This window comes from Oryzias latipes, chromosome 8 (assembly GCF_002234675.1).
Source record: "Oryzias latipes chromosome 8, ASM223467v1".
In the NCBI taxonomy this organism is placed as follows: domain Eukaryota; kingdom Metazoa; phylum Chordata; class Actinopteri; order Beloniformes; family Adrianichthyidae; genus Oryzias; species Oryzias latipes.
The window spans coordinates 20,162,016-20,184,822 of NC_019866.2; the positions used below are offsets into that span (position 1 = coordinate 20,162,016).

The 22,807-nt window shown below is 41.2% G+C and overlaps 1 protein-coding gene across 3 annotated transcripts in view; it reads left to right on the plus strand.

The window, feature by feature from the left end:
- grin2b (glutamate ionotropic receptor NMDA type subunit 2B) overlaps nt 1-22,807 on the plus strand; it is a 157,145-nt gene that overhangs the window by 63,046 nt on the left and 71,292 nt on the right. For all 3 annotated transcript variants that reach the window (XM_020705461.2, XM_020705462.2, XM_004071951.3), the window contains exons 5-6: nt 17,027-17,170; nt 19,695-19,965. In XM_020705461.2, coding sequence (XP_020561120.1) covers nt 17,027-17,170; nt 19,695-19,965 — 415 coding nt within the window. The remainder of the gene's footprint in view (nt 1-17,026; nt 17,171-19,694; nt 19,966-22,807) is intronic.

Here is a 22,807-nt window from a genome sequence, read left to right on the forward strand (position 1 = left end):
AGGGAATGTTTGACTGTAACTGTGGAAACACAAATCCTCTCATGCAGGTTTACATTTTTATTTTAAACCTGGAAAGTTCCATGGATGTGTTGCCTTTTACCTGCAGTTGAGAGGTTTAAAGGTGAGCACGGCAGACAGTTTTTTTCTGTCGAATCAGGCGCGAACACAAACAGCTGTTTTTTTTTCTGCAGACATTTCTGCTCTATATAGAAAGTGGCCGACATGCTTGTATGGCAAGTGCGTTCCCTGACATGACAGCCACCCACTAAACCTTTCCACTGTTTTCCTCATTGTCTCTGCCTCTTGCTTTAATTTCATGTGGCTTTTGTGTAAATGCCGTGTCCTGTGGTGTGAAATCAGCTGATGGATCAGGATGCTGATTGTGGGTCTCTGTGGTGAGGTGATGACGGCAACAGAGGCGAATGGGATGTGGAGGGAAAAAAAGTAGATTGGTATGATGCAGAGTGCACGTGAGCCAGTGTGGCCACATGCACAGGATGGGATAAAGCAGCAGCAGAGGAAAAGATAAAACAGAGAGGGAGCACGTGCATGAGACACTGGAGTACTAGATGTGTGTGTTAGTACAGGGGTGGGAGGACGTATTAAATATTTGTAATTACAAAGCGGAAGGTTGGCAGTTCCTGGTTTAATGGTTTGATGACTCTAATGGCCCTTTTTGTGCCATTTAGATATTGTTGTGGTTGGAAAGCATTGGCAGGCACTGAGGATGCGTCTCACAGTAAAGAAGAAAAACATCTCAGTTGTGTGTTTTGGGAAATTTCTACGTCATCTTTATTGGATTCATATTAAAACAGGTTTAGACTTTTTTCACTCAGCATCAAAAATGTAATTAGAATTTCACACACTGACCTCATATAATAGAGTCTCATATCCTTTAACAATTGCAGCTCATAAAGCGGACTCTGCATATACTGGAAGAGTCAATGCAACAGCAGCTGTAATACTAACAGTAAGCTGGAGTTTTGCATCCCCTTGTTTGTTTTGCAACATCATATCCTTCAGTCTGTTCATCCCAAAGCCATTGGTATCATATTTGATACATGCATTTCTGAGATCCCTATTTGCAAGATCAGAACTTTCCTTAAAAACCCCTTACTTATAATTTGGTTCATGTTTTTTAACAGTAAAAATGTAAAAATAGTAAAACAATAGTTAAAATAAAATAGAATCCATCTATAAAATCATTCATATTTTAGAAATGAGCTGACAATTCTATGGAACTCTGCAAAGTTTGACCCACTTCAGTAAACGTGAATGGAACATGTAAATGAATACTATGTGTTATTGAAAATGTCTTCTTTTATTAATGAATACGTCTCTCCTGAATCAGAGTTTTATGTCTTTCTTGTCTTCAAAATAAGTGTCTCTGCTGTGGACCAAACTGTCCTATCCCACAGGAATCCTTGATCTGCACTAATTACTAGCTACTATTAAAAAAAAAATCATGTCCTGAGAGTGATAATGTTTATTAAAACGTGGTTTGCTGGTTACAAACATTCGTCTTTGTTAACACAATAAAGAGCTATCAGAGTTGTAAAAATGTACCTTTTAATGCCTAACTATGTTTCCTAGAAACTTTTTTATGGTTTAGTGAGATTTTGGGTGTTTTCAGACTGGACACATTTGGTTCGCCAGAGTTCGTTTCCCAAGATGATACGGAACAAATTTTCAGTCTGAATACACCCAAGCCGACCCTGGACCGGGACCAGGGACCGCTCTCTGACCCATCTTTTATGGTGGTCTTGGTTAGTTTCCTGTCAAACTGAGCTTCGATCTGAAAGCAAGAACGGAGCAAAAAAAACAAAACGGCCACTGTAGCCGACATAAACAGAGTAAAGAAAGTAGCAACAAATGAGCCGCGGACAAATGTAAAGCAACGATTGTTGTGCTATCAAACAGAAAAACGGGTCCAATTTACTTGTTAAAAAATTTATTTTAACGCAGCTGAAAACACTTCTTACATGCTTTTCTGTGTCTTGTTGCCCAACAGGTGCTGCTGTAAAAACGTTACCTTGTAGTTCTTCAACCAAATTCTCTTCAAATAATGCCTTAACTCCAAAACAATGAGACACAGCAACTCATTGAAATTTGGTCGGATGAATTCAGACTCATCAAAACAATTTTTATTGTGACACGCTTTGCTTCTCACTGTTTTCCTGACAATCTATATGACACAGACACTTCTTAGCCACCTTCTTGCCAACCGCCCTGCAGCATGACTGATGTTGATACAGACGTTCAACACTTGTGAGCAAAATATAAAGTTTAAATGAACTAGGACGCAGGAATTCCTGCCTCTAGTTGCAATGCCCCGCCCTTGTAACTCCTGACCAATAAGTGAAAAGATCTTTAGTCACATGGTTTTGTTTGCAACCTTTAGTCCGGACCAGGAAAGTCCCCTTGACGGCAGTCTGAATACAGACCAAACGCAAGGTTCTGGACTCGATCCGGACCAAATTAAGCAGACCGGGTCCGGACCAACAGATCTTTCCAGTCTGGATACACTCTTTATGTCATGATTTTCTAATTTTTCCCAAAAGTTTCCTGTTTTCTTGCAGTTTCTTTTTGTTGGCACCCAGTTTGTCCCATGTTCCATAGTCTTGCTGGGCAGGTTATTCTGAGAGACCCATAGAAACACACAGACACCCTGTTCTATGGTGTATTTGAGTTAGTCATAAAAACAAAACACCGTTGAACTCTTCAGAAAAGTCAAAGAAATGAGTGAAATTCAGTTTTCTTGGTGAGTTCTTAAGTCTTAGTATAAATTTGCCAGAAAGTTACCTTTTATCATCTGTCCTCCATGAACACACCCCTGCATTGTTCTAATGACCCACTTTAAAGATTTTTTTTTAGCATGTTCTTGTAGCATTTTTCTCATGATGGAAGACATAAAAATAATGCTTAAAATTGCATTTCTGAGAATTTATGTATTCAAATCGTTCTAAATCAGGAGCAGACGAAACACTGCAGTTTGAAAAGATTGTATTAGTGACATAGAAAATATGTTGGGCACTTCACAAGCTCTGCTGCCCTCTGATGTAGTCACCTGTAGACGATAAGATCCGTGTCCTCATTTTCCTCATCCGAGCTGACATCTGGCTCAAAACTGTACAGCTGCATAGCTCCAATTTTGTTCGCCAGTTTTGTTGCACCAGTAATGTCAAGTTGGGGTTGTGAGGGGTTGTTAGCAAGCAGGAAGCATGTAAACAGAGAGCTCTCAGTAAAAAGAAGGGGAGGGGTGGCGGTGTTCCACACCGACTGTCCCACCAACAATTCAGAGGTGAACTTCTAACTCCTGCATGCTCTGCAGAAATTATGTCATCGGAAGCAGCACAGGTGTTTTGATTTTGGCTAAGAACGGCACAATCATAATAAAACGAACACCGGCAACGCTTTTACAAAAAAATTAAAAGATGATTAGAGTGAGACTGTAAGGCTGATCCACCCTTCAACTTTAAAATCCACAAAATCTCAAATCCACAAAAGTGTTTGTCTGAAGAGACTGACAGAAAGAGTTGGGGTGACATGCAGAGGAACAACGGATTGGAAGATCTCACAAGGCCAGAGAGAGGTTAGTTAGACAGGACATGCCGGGAAAAGTGCAGCAGAAGAGGATTGGCTCATTCCTTTAGCAAGTCTTCCAACACGTGGAGACTTCTCTCTGCCAAGGAAACAGATTTGAATTTTAATTGCAGGCATGGTGAATGTAAGCAGTCCTGGTTAGGGGAGCTTTACGACTAGAGGGATGAGGATGTGCAGCCAGGGTGGCCTGTGTTGGCCTGAAACCAGAAATGAATGCGTGAAGTCATACAAACTCAATCCATTGATGCTGAGCGTTTCTTCCATCTGTCATGAGTCGCTGCAGTGTTGACCTCTGCACTCAGGCTTCAAGCGGTGTCAGACTCATGGCCTGCACTGCAGTTGTGCTCATTAAGTCACCGTAGATGAGAGTACCAGCTAAATGGCTGAAATGTGACTAAAATTAAAAGTGCAGAAGAAAAGAAATGTGTTGAGATGGTGCAACAAATGAAGGAAGTAGAAGGAGATGAACGAGCTGATTGAAAAGTTTATCTGTCTTGTGGGCCCAGAAAAAGAACATAAAAGTAAAAGCCAGCGATACCCATAGTCTGCTCTTCGCCTCACCTCTCTCATTCTTCTCCTTCATCACTCTGCCTCTCAGTGTGTCTTCTTGAAGGCACTCTTAAGAGTGTATCCATCTTGTTCTGGTCACACAAACTAAAGATAAACGGCAGAATCAAAAGTGAGGTTAAAAAAGCCAGATAGTGGGGAGTGAAGAAGGTGTTTGTGTGAGTGTGCAGGACAGAATTCAATTGTGAAGTGGTGAGAAACAGCCCCAGCGTGATGGCGGCTCCGTGCCTGCAGCAGGCTGCTCAGCTCAGGTGCTGCTGTAATGCCTGAGAGACAAAACACAGAGGGGAACTTGTTGGGAAAGACCAAGGCAAAAACGAGGGAAAAAGTTCCCAGATTGGTGAAAACAAGGAGAATCGAGGGGGGGAGAAAGGTGAAGGGCAAGACGGGTGGAAGATCTGAGGAAAGATATGAGGAAAAGGCAATGCATGAGCCAGAGATAAAAATCAGGATTTACAACTGGAGTGGAGGAGATAACAACTGACAGCCACACAGATCGGTGAGAAATAAATGGATTAATAACATTTCTAAATGGGATGTCATCCCACCCCTCACCCCGCCACTCTAAGCCCTGTCATCGCCTTAACCTCCTTGTTTCTGCTCAGAGAAACAGGAAACAAAATAGAGGGATACTTACATTTCTCTGATATGAGTTCTGCTAAACTTACATTTATGTTTTTTTAAAACAAGAAAATATAATTTTTTTTGGCAAGAACAGCTGTAGTTTGTAACAGTGATTTCAAATGAGGCTAAAATGTGCCAAAAGTATGTGAAATATAGAATATAAACAAGAGTTTGTCAAACATCTCAGCACAGCAGATACTGACATGAAATTTCAAACCATAGAGGTTAAATTACCATTATGGAACCAGTGTAGATGTGTTTTTTTCTGTTTAACCCCATTCATATCATATCTGATACAGGCATTTCTGCGACCCTTAATTCATTAGCAGGATCCAAACTTTCCTTAAACACTCACTGTCTATAGGCTGGTTTGTGTTTCCTGCTCTGTAGTTCTTCATCATTCCACTAGGGGCAGTAGAAGAGCTTTTCCTGCTTGGTTCAAAATGGCTAATTCCATTGAATCTAAAAACACTTATGGCGGTAAACGTTTTGCTAATTTTCAAACCTTTATGGTGAGAATAAACATGAGTTGTTATTCTTTTATAAAAAAATGACCATTTGTTGTCTTGAAAGAATGCAATATATGTTGGTATTTATTTTTTATAGTAAAATTCCATGTGTGGATCAAATTTAAGACAGTGGGTAAATACAGTGCTTTTTTCCTGACCACTCATGTTACAGTTTTTCCCAATTTCTAAAACACATTTTCTAAAACATTAGACCAAATTGACCAATGTAATTTTCAAAATATAGGCGAAATATACAAAATACTTAACTGTTGAGTAAAATAGAAGTAATTTCTTTTTGTTTTTTACCGTGCATCCAAGTTCACATTTATCACAACTCCCCATCTTATTTCTGTACGGGGGTGGACCAGAGGACTTCATCCACATCACAGGCAATGTTCACCCCAGCCACACAACAGGAAAAAAATGATCTTGTTTGCCTGATCCAGCCTTGAGAAGTCACAATTGAAATGTATCGGTAATCATAATACATGTCCTTGGCCTGCAACAGGTTTTCTCCAGTGTATGGTTGTCTCTCTCTCATAAACTTTCCAACATCACGTGGGAAGAAATTCTTCAAATGGGGCAAGGATTGGTGAACTAATGGGAATTGGTAATTTGTGTTGAGCTACTGTCTGATGAACAAACTCTTGTGAAAGCTGAGATTGTCACAGACAACAAAATATCTTCTCTATCATTTTCTTGTTGAATGTCCACATGAAGGATGCCAATTAACAACTTGAACCTGCTGAGTTGAGGGCAGACCTTACAACCATAAACCAACATGTGAATAACTATGGCCTGGATCTCATCAGAAATTCCTGGGTCCAGGTCTTGGTGCCGATCTTGCTCTGGTGTCCATATTTGAAAAGCTCGTCAGCTCCTTGTTTTAGAACTGTCCATATATTTGCTGCAGTTGTTTTGGAACACGTGTCTTCAGTTTTGTGAGTTGTGTGTTGATGCTGACTGCTGTGTTGGAGCAGAGTCTGAGTTTTGCCTCTTTGTGTTAGCATTTTCCATCTTGTGTGCTTTGAATGCCAAATGTGTTTTAAAAGTGAGAATGTGTCAAGAGAAGATTAAAGTTTTGCAAATTGTGTGTTAAGTTTAGACCACGGGCTGCACGGTGGCGCAGTGGTTAGCGCTCTTGCCTCACAGCAAGAAGGCCCCGGTTCAAGTCCCGGCTGGGGGACATGATAAACTACATCAACGGGGGACCTTTCTGTGTGGAGTTTGCATGTTCTCCCCGTGCATGCGTGGGTTTTCTCCGGGATCTCCGGCTTCCTCCCACTGTCCAAAAACATGCTACATAGGTTAATTGGCAACTCTAAAATGTCCATAGGTGTGAGAGTGAATGGATGTGTGATTGAAGACATTCTACCCTGCGACAGACTGGCGACCAGTCCAGGGTATCCCTTGCCTACGCCCAAGTGGCCGGGATAGGCTCCGGCAACCCCGTGACCCCGAAAGGGAATAAACGGTCAAGAAGATGAATGAATGAAAAAGTTTAGACCAAAGAGTCATGTTTTTGAGAAGAAAGTTAAAGTAATTGATTGGGTGGTTTAGAAATGGCATTTAGTGTTTCAGCAATTGGGAAAAACTGTAACATTTTTGTGTCTTGTTGTGAGCAAAATCTTACCAAATCAACAAATGACTATGAATCATAATTCATACAAACTATTTCTTATGAGAAAAACATCACAATAAATTTTCTGGATTTTATTAGAAAAAAATCATTAAAAAAAAAAGAAAAAGTACAATTTCTGTCAATTTTTTGAAAGAGTGGAGTTAAAAGGTTGAGTCATTTTACGTTGAAGTCAATAGAAACTGCTTTGCTTACGTACCTGTTGAACTGATCTGAGTTCAGTTATTTTTGTTTTTGATATGTTCTTCATTTAAAACTGTGCAAACATTGCTATTTCAATATATTCCTGTTGTTGCATTGTTTAATTGAAAAAGCCTCTGGCCACTTTCAAATGAGACTGTATATTTTCTGTCTGTCAGAATAAATATATTCTCGCACAAAATATTACAAATAGAACAGTAATTATTGTAAATTTTAACTTTTGTTTTGGTTCAAAAAGTGAAGTTTAGTCTCACATAAGGGGTTTTGTTTTACTGTTCTTTAAAGTGAGACTGAATAAGACTGAATTGAGCTACATGTGGTGAATGTGTCCACATCAGGATCAGTCCAGGAAGTTTGTTGCAAAAATCCGCTTTTATTGGTCAAAAGGTTATAAAATCACAAAATCTTAGAATTATACCTCATTTGATTGAGAATTCATTGTCTAAACAAAAAAACAACAACTTTTAGCAACTAATCTGTGCTAAAACACAGTTTTACTGCACTTAACTTGACTCAATGAGCTTTTATTCTTTAGCTTTTTGTACAAGAAAAGGACTAAAAAGAGCTATTATCATTCTACAAGGACCAGGGGACAAACAAGAGCAACAGCAGGAAAAGCATCAGACTGCAGAGGCCCCTCGGTGGGTTTCTTGCTAAACTTAGAGCAGAAATGGGCCAGAGAGGAACCTTCGTGAGTCTGCGCCTGGGCGTTAAGTGGTATTAACTTTCATCCAGCCACTGTCTGATTGCGTTGAGAAATGCAGAATCCTCCACGCCGTGTCTCTTGTTCCCCTCAAGTCCTCTTGGTAGTTTCTCCATCCTGTAAATTCCTGCAAGACAGGGAGAGAAGTCAAAGTGATGCTCTTAAATGTTGAAATGAAGATGTGCCCTTTTTGTTTTTTTTTAATCGAGGCTCAAACTGTACTTAAACAAGGGCACTGTTAATTAGATGATGGTGTGGCAAATGTAGAGGCTAATTAAGCTAGTATGTGTTTGATTAAAGATAAGGAGATAAAAGATGTGATGATGAGAAGGGGAAAAAAGAGGAAAAGATAATGGAGATAACAGGTAGAGATTGCACATGTGTGCCGGTGCCTGATGAGGATGGACAAATAAGGGGCAAGGAGAAGAGAAAAGGGGAGCACAGATCTTGTCGTCAATACGTAATTTGGGAGCATGTGCTAATGGCGCCTTTGGCTCAGAGGCTTCACCAGGAATGAAAGTGCTACAGCTCTCATGTGTTTGTGTGACTGCATTTGTCATTTTCCACTGCAAGCCTCTGTGAGCGCCCGTGGCTGTGGCGAGTTCATATCTCCGTCCCACCATCTTTTTTAAATTCACTATTTTCAAGTGAAGGCCAGCTGTTTCCTCTTTCCTCGCCTCCCACTCCAGCTCTCTCTCTTTATCATCCCTCCATCCTCTTTCACTCTGCTCCAGTCTGGCTTTCTCTGCCTCTCTCGCTGGCTGGCTTCGTTTTCCATCAGGCGGTGCAGCAGCAGTCAATAGCAACACCCCCCTGCTCAAGTTCAAAGCATCCTTTGTAGGCAGGATAGAAATATGCATCGCCAAAAACCTCCCAGCAACAGACTGCGCTGGCTCTCCTTTACTTATACCTTTTCAGTTTTTGTCATCCACTTTCACAAGCAGAACCATGTAAATCTATGTGGTGTCCAACAGTCCAGAAAGTAATCAAACATATTTTAAGATTTAAATGTGTTTATTTTATATTTAAAAAACAGTCATATGGAAACATGGCCTGCAAATGGCCAAAAAAAAGATCCTGACCTGATTGAATATAAAACTTCCCCAAGGTACAGAAAGAAAAATATTCTCTGACAAAACCTTTCGTTGTTTTTTTTTATTTCAAAGCATAGCTACTTATCTAATCACGTTACAATACAAATTTAATTTTCTGAAGATATTGGACCACTATACAGTTTTCTCCTATTTACAAATAAATGGCTAGTTAATGATTCTGAAGTTACAATGAAATTTTTTTTCTCAACGATCAATTAAAGTAGGAAATGTCAAGCTGAGATGCAAACAGAATCCTAGCTTATCGATGTGACAAACAGACCTTATATGTAAAATTGTTTCAGATTTAACTCTGCTATGTTAGTTTTTAAAGTTGGAAAAACAAAAGGAAGAAAAAAAAAACGTCAGAGATTCGGAGATCTCTGCATCACAGAAAAGATACGTGAAACAAGGCACATGGTATGGACATGCTCTCTAAAAAGAGAATGGTGAGCAGGCCAAACAAATAATGGAGGCAGATGTGCATGGATAACGTAGTCGAGGTCGGCAAAAGAAAAAGTGGAGAGATGCTTTGCAGCAAGATCTGAAGGCCCTTCGACTCGCTACGTCAGATGCAGACGACTGTGAAAAAAGGAGAAACTGAAGCCGAGTGACTGACTTTGTCGTGGAGAGGGATTAAAGACCCATTCCAATGAAAATCGTGTTTTACCTGTTTTAACATGTTCTTGTTTCATTTTTATCATGATGGCAATATATCAACATATCAAATTTGGATTAAAAATGCATTTTTTAAGTATTTTAGTTTATTTTTTTTAATCAGGAGCAGACGAAAAAAATGCAATTCAAAAAAGATGATATTCTTGCTCTGCTTCATTCTGATGCATCCACTTGTAGACGGTTAAACATTTTTGTTGCATCAGTAATCAGTAAGACAAAATCAGTATTAAAAACAGTTTCCAGTATGGAGAAATAAAACCCAGCACACATATGAAATGGTGATAGTGATTAGAATCAATAAAATCGATAAAATCAATAAAATCAAATGTTTAGATTTAAGAACCAGTAAAATCATTAAAAGCACACCTGTAGAGGTAAGTTTTTAAAAGTTTTTAAAAGAGATTTAAATACTGGTAGGGACCCTGATCTCTTCAGGGAGACTGTTCCAGAGTGTTGGGGCTATTACAGCAAAGGCCTAGTCTCCCCTGGTCTTCAGTCTAGATTGTGGGATTTGTTAAAAGGCCTTTTGCCGAAGATCTAAGATTGCGACCAGGTACGTAAAGAATGACGAGATCGGCTATATATTTAGGGGCCAGACCACAGAGTGCTTTAAAAGCAATCATTCAATTCTTAAAATCTATTCTAAAACGGACTGGGAGCCAGTGCAGGGACGCTAAAACTGGAGTGATGTGGTCTCTCATTCTGGTTCCATACATGGTTTTGTTTACAAGCTTTGGTTTGAATCAGAAATGTCTGGCAGAAGGCAGTTTGAATACAGACCAAAAGCAAGGTTCAGATCCAAGATACAAATCAAGCAGACTCTGTCCAGATCAATCTACTTTTCCTGTCTCAATATACCATAAAAAACCACTGGGAACACTTTTACAACAGTTAAAAAGATGATTGGAGCGTGATGAGAGATTAGTTGTTAGGTTTGTGTATGATCCACTTAATTTAAGTATACTGAAAAGGTGTGAGGACAGAACCCTGTGGAACTCCTTTTTTGATAAGGCTTACTCTTTTTTTATAAATGGTCAGGAATCTGTTTCTGATAAGATTGACCAAAGTCCCTAGTCCTTTGGGAGGCCAGGGTATGAATGGTGGGGCTGGACCCCCTGCCCCTCCGTTCTGGCACCGGGACCCTTACTTGCTGGCTGTCTCTCGGCGCTACGAGGTTCTGGCCTCCAACTGCAGCTGGCTTGCCGTTTCTGGCTGCCTGGCCGCTCTGGGAGGGGGGGCGCCTACCGCGGCCGGCTGGGGGGCCAGTCGCTCGGGGGAGCCTTCTCCCCCTGGTTGTGCCCATCCGCCTGCTCATCCCCGCTCTCACCCAAACAAATATTGCACACAGGCACATAGGGCTCCGGGATCTGGATGGGAGGGGTATGCTGGCGGGGCTCACTGGGGATGCCCCTCTCTGGGTTCTCGTTGGCACCCGCCCTCCTCCCCGCTTTTTACTTGCATATTAGACACTCTGATTCATCTAGGGCAGGGGTCGGGAACCTTTTCGGCCAGGAGAGCCATAAATGCCACATATTTTTAAATGTAATTTCGAAAGAGCCATACAATAATGTAGTGTCCCTTTCCCACACTAAGGCACGGAGACTTAACCTCTTTTAAGGTTCTTTATTCTGGTTACTGTAGACCGCAACAAACGCCGTACAATCAATTCAGCAACTCCTGAATCTCTCCCGCCGAGACGAGAGCGCTTCTCCCAACTTTATATTCCCCCGTCCTGCTCCAGCCCTCCCATTTCCTTATTCGGCCCATGGCGGAACCCCATTGGTCCAAACTCCCTAACAGGCTGAGCGACAGAACTGAGGGCCAATCAGATCTCTGCTTGAACGATGCGTTCCATGAACTCCAGAACTTTTAACGCGGCCCAACAGCCAAGTTAAACTCAGTCCGCGACAATATGTTTAAAACTAAATATACAAATGAATGTGTGCATTTGATGTAATTTCAACATTTTTAAAGTCCAATAAGTCTGTGGATTCTTTTTAATAACATTGTTATACTGTTGCTAATAAATGATGAGTATTTCTCGTGGTGGTTTTGCTGATTGTCTAGTCTGGTTGATCCGTGGTGAGTTTCTGCTTCGTGCAGGCGTTGAGACTTTAAACGTGATCGTAGTCTGAATGTTCTGTAGATGTGAGACAGACATGGAACCAAACACACACACCCACGCTGCAGGAGTGACGGGCAGCAGGTTTACGTTTTTACCATCTCTGCGCGATTCACCTGCTGCCGGTCCCCCCCCCCCCCCCCCCACCCCCTCTGCTTTCTTCCTCACACATCCCGTCCCCAAAACTGCGCGCTCTTCCTCAGGGAGGCAATTCAAAGGTTTCCGGGTGGTACAAACTCTGTGAAATAATAGATAACAGTAAACTGATAGTTTTTTCTCTAAGCACCGCTACGACTGCGCGCCTCTGGCATTGCATCGCGCCCGAGAAGGACTGGTCTAATGAAAAAAAAAAGTATAATTAAGGATTTGTCTGCGAGCCACATGTGACCATCAAAAGAGCCATATATGGCTCGCGAGCCATAGGTTCCCGACCCCTGATCTAGGGCCTTGTGGAGAGGGTCTGGTGGAGGGGGGCACGGTGAAACATCCGTGCTCACCTTTCGCTGGCCCCCCCCACAATTTTAACTTCCTCTGTAGACACACACACTGCATGCTAGCAGCACACACGCAGCAAATACACACCCTTCACAGAGGGACCCCGGAGTGGGGGGCTTTGCGGCTTGGCAGCGGTGGAGCCCCCCACACTGGGGACCTCCTATTTTACCTGCAGCACACACACAGCACTCCCACACCTCCATACATGGGTGGGGTCGGGGGGGGGGGGGGGGCGGTCTTCACCCGCCTGGTCCTCTCAGGGCGGCCGGGCTTATGGGTATCCTGTCGGCTGCGGGAATGTTCGGGCATACGGCGCTGGGGGTCGGCCGGCTGGGGGGGGTTACTGCGTGGCGGCGGGGGGAGGGAGGGTAACCAGATGATTGTGAGTATGTGTGCGTGAGTGCATGGGTAGGACGGACCTGGGGGCTGGCTCGCTGGGACCCTTTGGGGCTTTCCCTTCCCATCACAGAGAGGGGAGGGCACTGAGAGGGTTGGGGAGGGGGGCGCAGATATTATGGCGGGGGGGGGGGTGGGGGGGGGTTGTAGTGTGTAGGATTGTAGGGTTATGGGGGGTGGCTGTGGGTGCGTGGCGATCCCTGGGTTGCTTAGGTCGCGTGCCTGGGCTGGCTTGCGGAGACATTCGTCTTTCCAGCAGATCTGGTATAATTGTTACAGCTTGAAATAATAACTTATTCAAATCAGTGCTTGTATCCCCCACCTTTTCACCTTTTTTCCTTTTACTCTCTTCCACCCTCCCCTCAGATTCTTCCCCTCTCCCTCCCCACACACACTAAATGTAACAAATAAATAAAAAATAATACAACAAAAAGGGGTTTATACAAATCTACACTCTAGTTTCTCGAAGCTATATAACCTCTTTTTGTGATAGTAAAACCTGTCCAACACAAAAAGCCTTCAGCTCTAATCTGTTTGCTCAGTTGTTGGACAGAACAAGTTAAAGAAAAAAAAAAAAAAAAAGATTGACCAAGGTGTTAGGTGTTTGGCAGACTTTTCATATAAAGCCATTAATAAAATCAATCTCTTTTTATCATTTGGTGCCTTAAAGCTTTTACCTTCCTCATTTACATAAGATTGAGTTTTTAGCATTCTGCATACTCAAATAGACTTTTTACCTTTTTACTTCCTAAATTACAACAAGTTATTGTGACAGAGTACAAGTTGTGCACAGGATGAACTCCAAACATTTGAACTTTACCTGTTTACCCCCATTTATACATAATATTTGATAAGAATGTCCAGAGTATTCTCCCCCAAAGCCTAAAATGAATGGGACAGGCTCCAGTGACCCTTGGGAGCCTGAGCCGGGACTGAGCGACAATAAAGATGTATGAGTTTTTATCTATCAGAGCAGCAGAAAGTCAATAGTTCTACAGCTAAAGACAGAAAGGGGATGGTGGGTTGCAGTTGTCAGCTTACCTCTGCTTTCCCCCCATTGTGAACCCACCTAAACTGTTGGAGTTGTGTGCATGCTTTATTTTATTTAGGTGCAAGAAGATGTCAGTGTTCCCATTTCAAACTAGTTGAGTATGTGTGTGTGTGTGTGTGTGTCAGAGAGAGCATTATCCAGTGCAGGAATGGAAGTAGGTCTATTTCTTGTGCAGCCACTGATGTGCCCCTATGTGCGTAATTGAAATACCTGAGTTATTGACTTTCCTCTCCCTAAAGCCAAACAGCAGCTGCATGAGAGTGTGAATTCACTCGGGCAGCCACGGCAGGCAGTGACCCCTCAACCATACAACCCACACAAGAACACACATCCATAGCATAGACTTTGGCCAAAACTGCCCAAATGGGACACACTTAGACCTACATAAACACACATGCGTTGACACTGACAAATGGATCACATATACCTCCATGCAAACACATCCAGGTTTGCTACAGAGAAGGGGACCACTGTCCCGTCCCCCCCCCCCCCCCCCCCTGACAGCAGCAGTCCTTTGTGGGCTCAGGCTCAGCCTCCTCCCGGTGTAAATGCCTGGCTGACTGCCTGACACGCACACACTGACACACCTCCGTTTGCCTGCTCCTTCTCTGACTCCTGGCGTCCTGCCCCCTTATACCGTTCACTAGCTCCGTACAGGATCACAAGCCGTCTGCCAACCTGGCTTCCTCTCCCCCATTCATCCCATTGTCGCCACATTGTCCTGCGCTTCTGTCCCTCTGGAGGCTTCGAATCCATGCTGTTTTTGTACATCTCTATCTTTTATCATTCCATTCAGTTTCTCTCAGCTCCTCTTTTTCTTCTCGTATCTGTTATATCTGCTCCTCACCCAATCTCCTCATCTCTTTCTCCTCGTCTCCTCCAGAAAATCAACCTTCTGTTTTGTGTTGTATTTCAGTGTCGTGTGTGGACAGTGGCTCCGCTGGTGAGCATTTTCTGCACCTTGCTGGCCAGCTTTCTATGTCTGGCTGACTGAGTCTCTGGCCTTGCTGCAACCCCCTCTGGCAATTTTAATACCCACTAATCGATCGCTTTGTGCCAACAGAGGTGGCGTCTTTAATTATAGTTGTTTTAGATGAAGAAAACATATGTCATATTAGGTATTCTGTGTTTTTTAATGCATTTTTCGTCAGAGGCTAATTAAAATTCTACAGAGTTCCAGCACTCTAAAGTGAGCGTGTTGGACACTACATTAATATTACTGTTTTAGACAGGGAGATATGCTACTAGGGACACGGTGGAGTTTAAGGGGGAAGCTAGAGTGCACACGTCTTGAAATTCAATTTATAACTGTGTCCTGACTGCGATTTCAGTGGCATTAATGGCACAGCAGAGCAAGAGAAGAGATGGACAGAGATGGATGAAATATGAAAAAGAAAAGAGGACAAGGAGATTTTGACACAAGCTGACATCCAATTTATATTTGAGCATCATTATTTCCCAATTTGAAGATCTCTGTAGTTAACATTAAGATGCTCTTGACTTCACAAGCTTCAACATCTGTTCTCATTTCATGTTACATCCTATTTCCACATCGAACAAGCAGAGTTCAATATTCAGAGACAAAGAGGCTAATATAATCCATCCTTTGTGGGTGAAATTCTACTTATATCTGATTTTGCTCGCGTGCTGTGGAAGTCGCAAAACACTGGATCCTCATTCACATAATTTGCCACATTAGCAACATGAAGATGCAGGAAAATAAAAACAAGCGACTGCACACTGTGTTCACAGGAGTTGGACTTGCACAAAGTGACTCACATACAAACAAGATAATGATGCAGAACTGCAAAACCACGTCTAGACTAGTATTTCTCACCTCCTCCTCTTCTTCTGTCGAGCTCAACATTCTGCCATCAGAGCTGGTGGCACAGCCTGGATGTCAGTGAGGAAGTGATGTTTACTGAAGCGTCTGACTGCAGTGCTGTGTGGTCGTGTATGAGATCCTCGTCTTCCTGAAAGCAGAATATTACGTTTAATGTAGTTGACAGAAAGGGTTTGGTGCATGTCTTCAGCTATTTAAAGGTAGCTCACATGTATAAAATCCAGACAAATTTGCTGCATTTCACCACATTTAAGCCAGAAATTAGTGCAAAAATCAAAACAAATACTGTTTGGCAAAGCGTGCCCATTTTAAAAACTAAATACCTGTACAAATGTTAATCCTAATGTAAAAATGTTAAATGTTAAAATGAAAAAGTTAAATATTTATGTAAATGTTACGTTTAAATGTATATTTAAATACATTCAAATCTGTAAACGTACTTCTAATTTTTTGTAAACATTTGATCTAAATGTCAAATGTTATTTACCTTCTGGCTTATCCTTTCAGAGGTCGCCACACTGGATCAACTTTTACCAAGTCACACATTTGGTTTGGTAGAGATTTTTACGCTGGATGCCCTTCCTGACACAACCCTGTATTTTATCCAGGCTGAGGACCGGTACAGGGAGACCCAGACCTAGGCCCCCTCTAAATGTTAAATGTAAATGCAAACAATAAAAGAATAAATCCAAATGTTGATCCTAAATATTGTTTACTTCAAATGACAAGTGTAAAATATTAATGTAATTCAAATGTTAAACATAAATCTTATTTGGAAAACTAAACCACATATTTAAACGTTTAAATCAAAATTATATTTTAACATAAAATCGAAACAATTTTGTCTTTTCACTTGAACAGACCCAGCAGCTTCTTCCTTTGCTGCTTTTCTTTGCATTTTGTTCAGGCTTCTTTAAAGGGCGGGGCCCAGCAATGGTGTTTATCTGTAATGTTTACATTTGAACATTAAATGTAGTACTTGTGTTAAACATTTAGCTTCTAACTAAAAACTAAAATCATTTTTTTTCTTCCTTAAATGTGAGGAAAATGTAGCACATCTATAATAAGTTTAACACAACTGATAACATTTAAGCCAATCTTGATTTGATGTAAGTTTACGTCCAGCGCCTCATAGTTTGTCATGTTCCAGCCGCATCAGGGTCTCTTTGTTACCTGCAATAAAACAAATGGATGAAACTGGTTGATGAGGTTAAGGACAGGAGCGTTGAGTCCGCTGCTCCTGCCCAAAACTCATTAAAGGAGTCATAAAAGGAAGTAATGAAAATCATGACCGGTGTCATTACTCGTCCACAGGAGTCCTCTTGACTTTCTCCTCTGTGAGCGAAAGAGAACAGACAGCTAAATGAACGTTCGCAACAATAATGTTACAAAACCAGCGCTGTCCTTTGTGTCCAAAGCTGCTAAATTAAAGATAAGGCCATTGCTTTTGCGTCACCATTTACACTCCGTCTCTGCTCTTTTGTGTGTCTTTGTTTTTTATTAGGATGACCACTCCATGTTCTTTCAATTCGGCCCCTCCATCGAGCAGCAGGCCTCTGTCATTCTCAACATCATGGAGGAGTACGACTGGTACATCTTCTCCATCGTCACAACATACTACCCGGGGTACCAGGACTTTGTCACCAAGGTAACAGCATCGACTGACACTGAATCACAGATTTACACATTTTTGCTATATTTTCTTTAAAACATAAAAAAAAAGTGTGATCGAGATTTAATTTATTTTTACTATAAGTTCACTAAAAAAACAACATTTTGCTTTCAGACTCATAAAGCAATGAACCAAATTGATGCTGTGAACAGGTGTGCCTTGTCAGAAGTTAATTACTGGAGCATCTTGCCTTCCTAATGAGGTGGACTCCATCATTTTAGTTGATGTGCAGTAAAGAAGTCTGTTCTCCTAAAACAACAATCTGTGTTTGCTTTGAGTTGTGAAGGTCAAGTCCTGCTTTTTGATACAGTTAAACTTGAGTCATGACATTAAAATACAAAAATGATGAAACGTTTTAGCCTGGAAATAACAAAACTGATATTGTATTACAGTATAAAGAAAAAAGGTTTTAAAAGATCTTTTCCAGGAGGGACCCCATCTGTGGTTTTGATTCCAATTTTTTTCTTCTGTTCTGCTTTTCACGGAAGGAAAAGAACAGTGTCCCTGTGTGTAAAAAAAAATAAAAATAAACAAATAACTACTTAATAACTTTATTTCCTTTTCCTTTTGTCAGATAATTATATAATAGAATTTGCCCGATTTGTTTTTAACTTACTTAGCACAAAGTTTTTCAATGCTTCTTTTTAACTTTTGATCAAATAATTGTTCTTATAATACATTTTTTCGTTTTTACTTCATTCTAATTTTTTTATTCTGTCTTTGCATGAAGTTGCTTCTAGCCAGTAAAGTCTGATGACAAAGCATTTCCACCAAATGTTTTAATTAAATTCAACAACAACTATCATTTTTAAAAACAGTTTTTTGAAGGGCCTTTATCATGTAAAATCAATTTCTTGAGCTTTTAAGTGTATCATAATGTTAATTCCTCACAACAAAACTACCCCAAAGCGTCATTTTGCTCCATTCACGCATTTCTGAGTCCCCCTTTAACAACCCTACTCTCTGAGCACCAGCAAATAAACAAGTGGGTTCCCACATTGTGATGTCACAAAGTGGGGAACAGCCCCTTCCAGGAAGAGTCTAGGATGGGAGCACTGCCCCCAGGCTAACACACACACACAAACACACACACACACTTGTGGTGATTGGCAAAATGCTTTCCTTTTATATCCATAATATGTACATCCATCTTTGCAAAAGTTTGGATGTTTATTTTCGTGGGTGAAACACAGACACACTGCCAAGTCTGACTCTAGGTTGACGTCATGAAATGGGCGGCACCCACGAGGAGCGAAAGGCGGTGCCTCAGCGATCGAGTCGTCTTCCTTCTGGGGAAATGAGCTGAGAAAAGAACTCATATTTCATGAAAAATGTGTTCTTTTGTGTGCCATAGTTTACTTTCAAAGGCTTAAGAAAAGCACAAGAAAGCAAGAGCAAGCAAAAGCAAGAAAAGCACAGACATTTTATTGTTTAAATGATGGCAGCATGATGTGTTGATTGCATCACTCCTTCAAACAGCTTACGTTCACACGGCTTCTTATTTTATTGTTAAAAACAATTTAATTTTTTGCAAGGTGTTTTTTTGTGTCGTTTGTCATGTTTTGCAACTTTGCAGAAATGTAGTTTCTAATTTTGATCTACCGTACTTAAAGCTGAACAGCTTACTTGGCTGTGCACGGTGAACTCCAACACATGTTACTTGATGACATTGAAGGTTTCCTAACAAATTTTCATCTTAAAGGGCAAACTGTTGACTTCCAGGTTGAAGCACATTTATAAAATAACTGATACAAGTATTGAGTTTTAAAGTGTTTCAGTTTTGCTGCCACGTTGAATTACAAAGTCACTTGAACAAAAAATCTCTGACAAAGACATTTCAGAAACTGCAAACACTGAATCAAAGTTGTTCTTTTCTTCACAAGAAACTAATGAGCAGAAGAGAAACATTCTTCAACATCAGTGTCTTTATGGACAGATTCACAAACTGCATCCAACAGAACATTTATTTACTTGAACACAAAAAAAATCTTGAATTTGTCACCTAGTCCCCTTCATGGGAGTGACTAATCTCATTTGAAAAAAAACAAAACAAAACACGTTGCTTGGATTAGTTTTAGATATAACACATTTGTCTGCTTGAAAAAGTCCTTTTTTTTATGGGAAACAGCTTTAAATGCTTTAAAAAAAAGGCAGCCTTATACAAGTGAGGCAATCCATGCTTTGTGTAACAATTAGACATTTTGCAAAATTAATGCAAAATTAAAAGAGTAGATATTAGTGTTTGAAGCAAAAATCTGGCTACTTGAAAGAATTATCTAATTGTAGTTGTTCTCCATGTTTTGACAAAATGAAATCAACCTGTTGCTTTGACAGAATTATAAAAGTGAATGTCTTTGGAATTTTACTCACTGAACCATACCACCCTTTAGTCTTTGGGTACTTTATGGAGTAATCCTCTTTAATTAAGCTTTGAAGTGTATTTTTTAACTTATTAATAGTTCAAAACAGACATTCACTGAAATTTCTTTGTCTTTCAAAGATTCGGAGCACCATTGAGAACAGCTTTGTGGGCTGGGAACTCGAGGAGGTTCTTTTGCTCGACATGTCTGTGGACGATGGAGATTCAAAAATCCAGAACCAGCTGAAGAAGCTCCAGAGCCCCGTCATTCTGCTCTACTGCACCAAAGAGGAGGCCAATACAATCTTCGAGGTTGCCCACTCCGTTGGAATCACCGGCTATGGCTTCACCTGGATCGTCCCCTCACTAGTAGCTGGAGACACGGATGTGGTGCCAGCAGAGTTTCCAACAGGTAAAAACCTAATCAGGATAAGGGATGGATAATTTTTGGCGGTCCATGTTGCAACAGAATCCTCAGCTGATTTCACATGCTGTTTTTTTTCTGCAGAGGACTTGCTGTGTCCTTTATTATGCATGCAGCTTTGAAAACATTTTGTTTTGCACAGTCAACTAAGGCTGTTTCTAGCACAGAGCCAGCCTCCTTCATCACTTAGGCTGATTCCCAGGAGCATCAGAGTTGGCCTTCTTTTCACAACAGACTTATTGAACACAGAACATGTCTTTACATAAAATGTTGTTCAAAGGGCAACTTGTCTCTTCCACAATGAACCCCATTTGGAAAGTAATTGGAGCCTAGTCAGTTCACCAAGCAACCGCTAGGCAGGTTTAAGTAAGCCAGTCACTTTTCAGACCAATATTAATTGGGCCAACTTTACTGCAGAGGAAAACAGACTTACAGGCATTTTTTATTGTTTTAACCTTTATTTGGCATTGAACTTGCACACAAACAGGGGCGTGGTCTTGATTTGTACGTGACAGTGAAATGTCATGTCCCACTTATTGTCTGATGATTGCCGACCCTGTTTGTCCATTTCTGAAAAGGTCAGGATTTATTGGAATTATATCGTATGAAAGAGGCTGTCTGGTGGGGCAGTGGTTAGCGTCCTTGCCTCACAGCAAGAATGACCCCGATTGAAGTCTGGCTGGGGGACCTGAAACAGAACACCAATGGAAGACCCTTCTGTGTGGAGTTTGCATGCTCTCTCTGTGCTTGCATCTGTTTTTTTTCTGGTTTTCTTCCTCCACCGTCCAAAAACATGCTAAATTGTCCCTAGGTGTGAATGCAAGTTTGCATGGGTGTGTGAAATGTGGCTCTGCGACAGACTGGCGACCTATCCAGGATGTCCCCTGTCTTCGCCCAAGAGTGGCCGGAATAGGCCCAGGCAGCCCTGTGACCCCGTGAGGTACAGGTAAAGGTAAAAATTGTGGAAAAATGGCAGAAAAAAGTCCTTGAAGACACACTCAGATCATCTTTTGCAACATCTATTGTGAAAGTGTTCACAGTGGTCTTTAAATTAGGCTAATGCTGTATGTGGCCAAAATAAAAAATAAAAAACTGTTGTCTTCAGGTACAGTTTCTGCAGAGCATCAGTAGTTCATTGGAAATTTACCTCTGAGTTGTGGGAGGGACTGGTGCCGTGGAGTAAGCCTGTCCCCACTTCCTATCATCCCTTTTGTTTACTCTCTCTCCCACTTTACCGTCCTTCAGATCCCCAACCTAACATTACCTGTGCAACAAAAATGGCGAGCATTATTGGAGCTATTCAGCTGTACGTTTTTGGAGTCAGCTCGGACAAGGAAAACAAAGATGTACATGGATCTAGTCACCTGCAAGTGGGTGCATCAAAATGAAGCAGAGCAAAGAGCTTGTGACTTCGATGTCTTTTTCAAATACCATTTTGTGCCTGTTCCTGATTCCGAAAGGGGTGAACTAATCAATACTCAAAACGGGCATTTTAAGCTTAATTATCTTTATTTATGTCCTCTATCGTCAGAAAAATGCCACATGAACATGTTAAAAACACCAAAACATAGTTTTCATTGGAGTGCGTCTTTAAATCAGCTATATAATCTGTAGGTATGTGACCAAATTTCTATAATCTATAATCTCTTATGAAGTCTTTGGTACAAGTGTTCCTTTCACTTGGTATTGCTGCTGAGCAGTAAAACTGTTTTGTCAAAAGTGATATTTTACTTATACAGAAGAATCCTGGTTCCACACAGTGAAAGCCGATGGTTGTTTTTTTTAAGTCAGTGTTTTTTTCACAGTGTGTCATAAAACAAAGTGACCTTTTCAAGCATTATTTTAAAACCTCTTTGCCTGCATCTCTTCTTTTTACACCTTTGGCTGTCCCTCTAACCTTTGAAGGTCAAACTTGGACCCAAAGTGGTGGCTAAATTAAGGTGCATTAACCACCAGACCTGCTCACGCTTTCTGTCTGTCAACCTAAAGTTTTGTTGGATTTAACGCTTTTAGAAAGGCCAGCTTCCAGTCTGCACCAAACCCAGCCAGGGAGGAGATCTTGCTGGGGCTTTTCATGACTTCATGCCCCACAGTGGCAGACTCTGGTGTAGTGTAGGTATTATTTGCACGCCAAGCATGTCACTAATAGTTTATTGGTGTTTGGCTTGTTGATTTACAGTGAAGGTGAGATATTATGCCACTGTCTGTCCCCGGGGAATGGTTGCCAAGCGAATCTTTAAGATCGCTGTACCGTTCAGGGCCCATAACTCAAACTTTTTACCTTTGCCTGCTTGTTGACATCTGCGCTTGATTTACTTTAAATGGGAGTTCGCTCCAGGGAGTGCGTTTTTTGCTTTTGTGTAAGTTCTGCATTCATTTGTCTGTGAAATGTGCAATTGCTTTTGGGCCTAATTTGATAGAGAAAAATAACAGGGGAATATAATCAAACTGCACGTTTGGCAGCCATGGTGTTTTCCACTACTGTTGATGTGTGAGCTTCTTCTAAATGAGGGTTCCAGTCTGTAAATTTGATGCATTGCCACATCACTTACTCAAATTGCCCAACCTTTCTTTTGATTTATGTTACTATGGACATAATTGCATGTAGTTTGTGTGCAGTGTACACACAAACAGACCAGTTAGGAGTAATTTTTAATGGCACAAATTAAATTAGACATAATGACAGATATTAAGCAAAAAGCGTATCCATCCATCTTCTACCACTTTTCCAGAGTTGGGTCATAAGGGCAGCAGAGAAAGTGGTAATGCCCAGATCACCCTCTCCACAGAAAGTTATTGTAGTTCTGCAGGAAGCACTCCAATGTGCTAC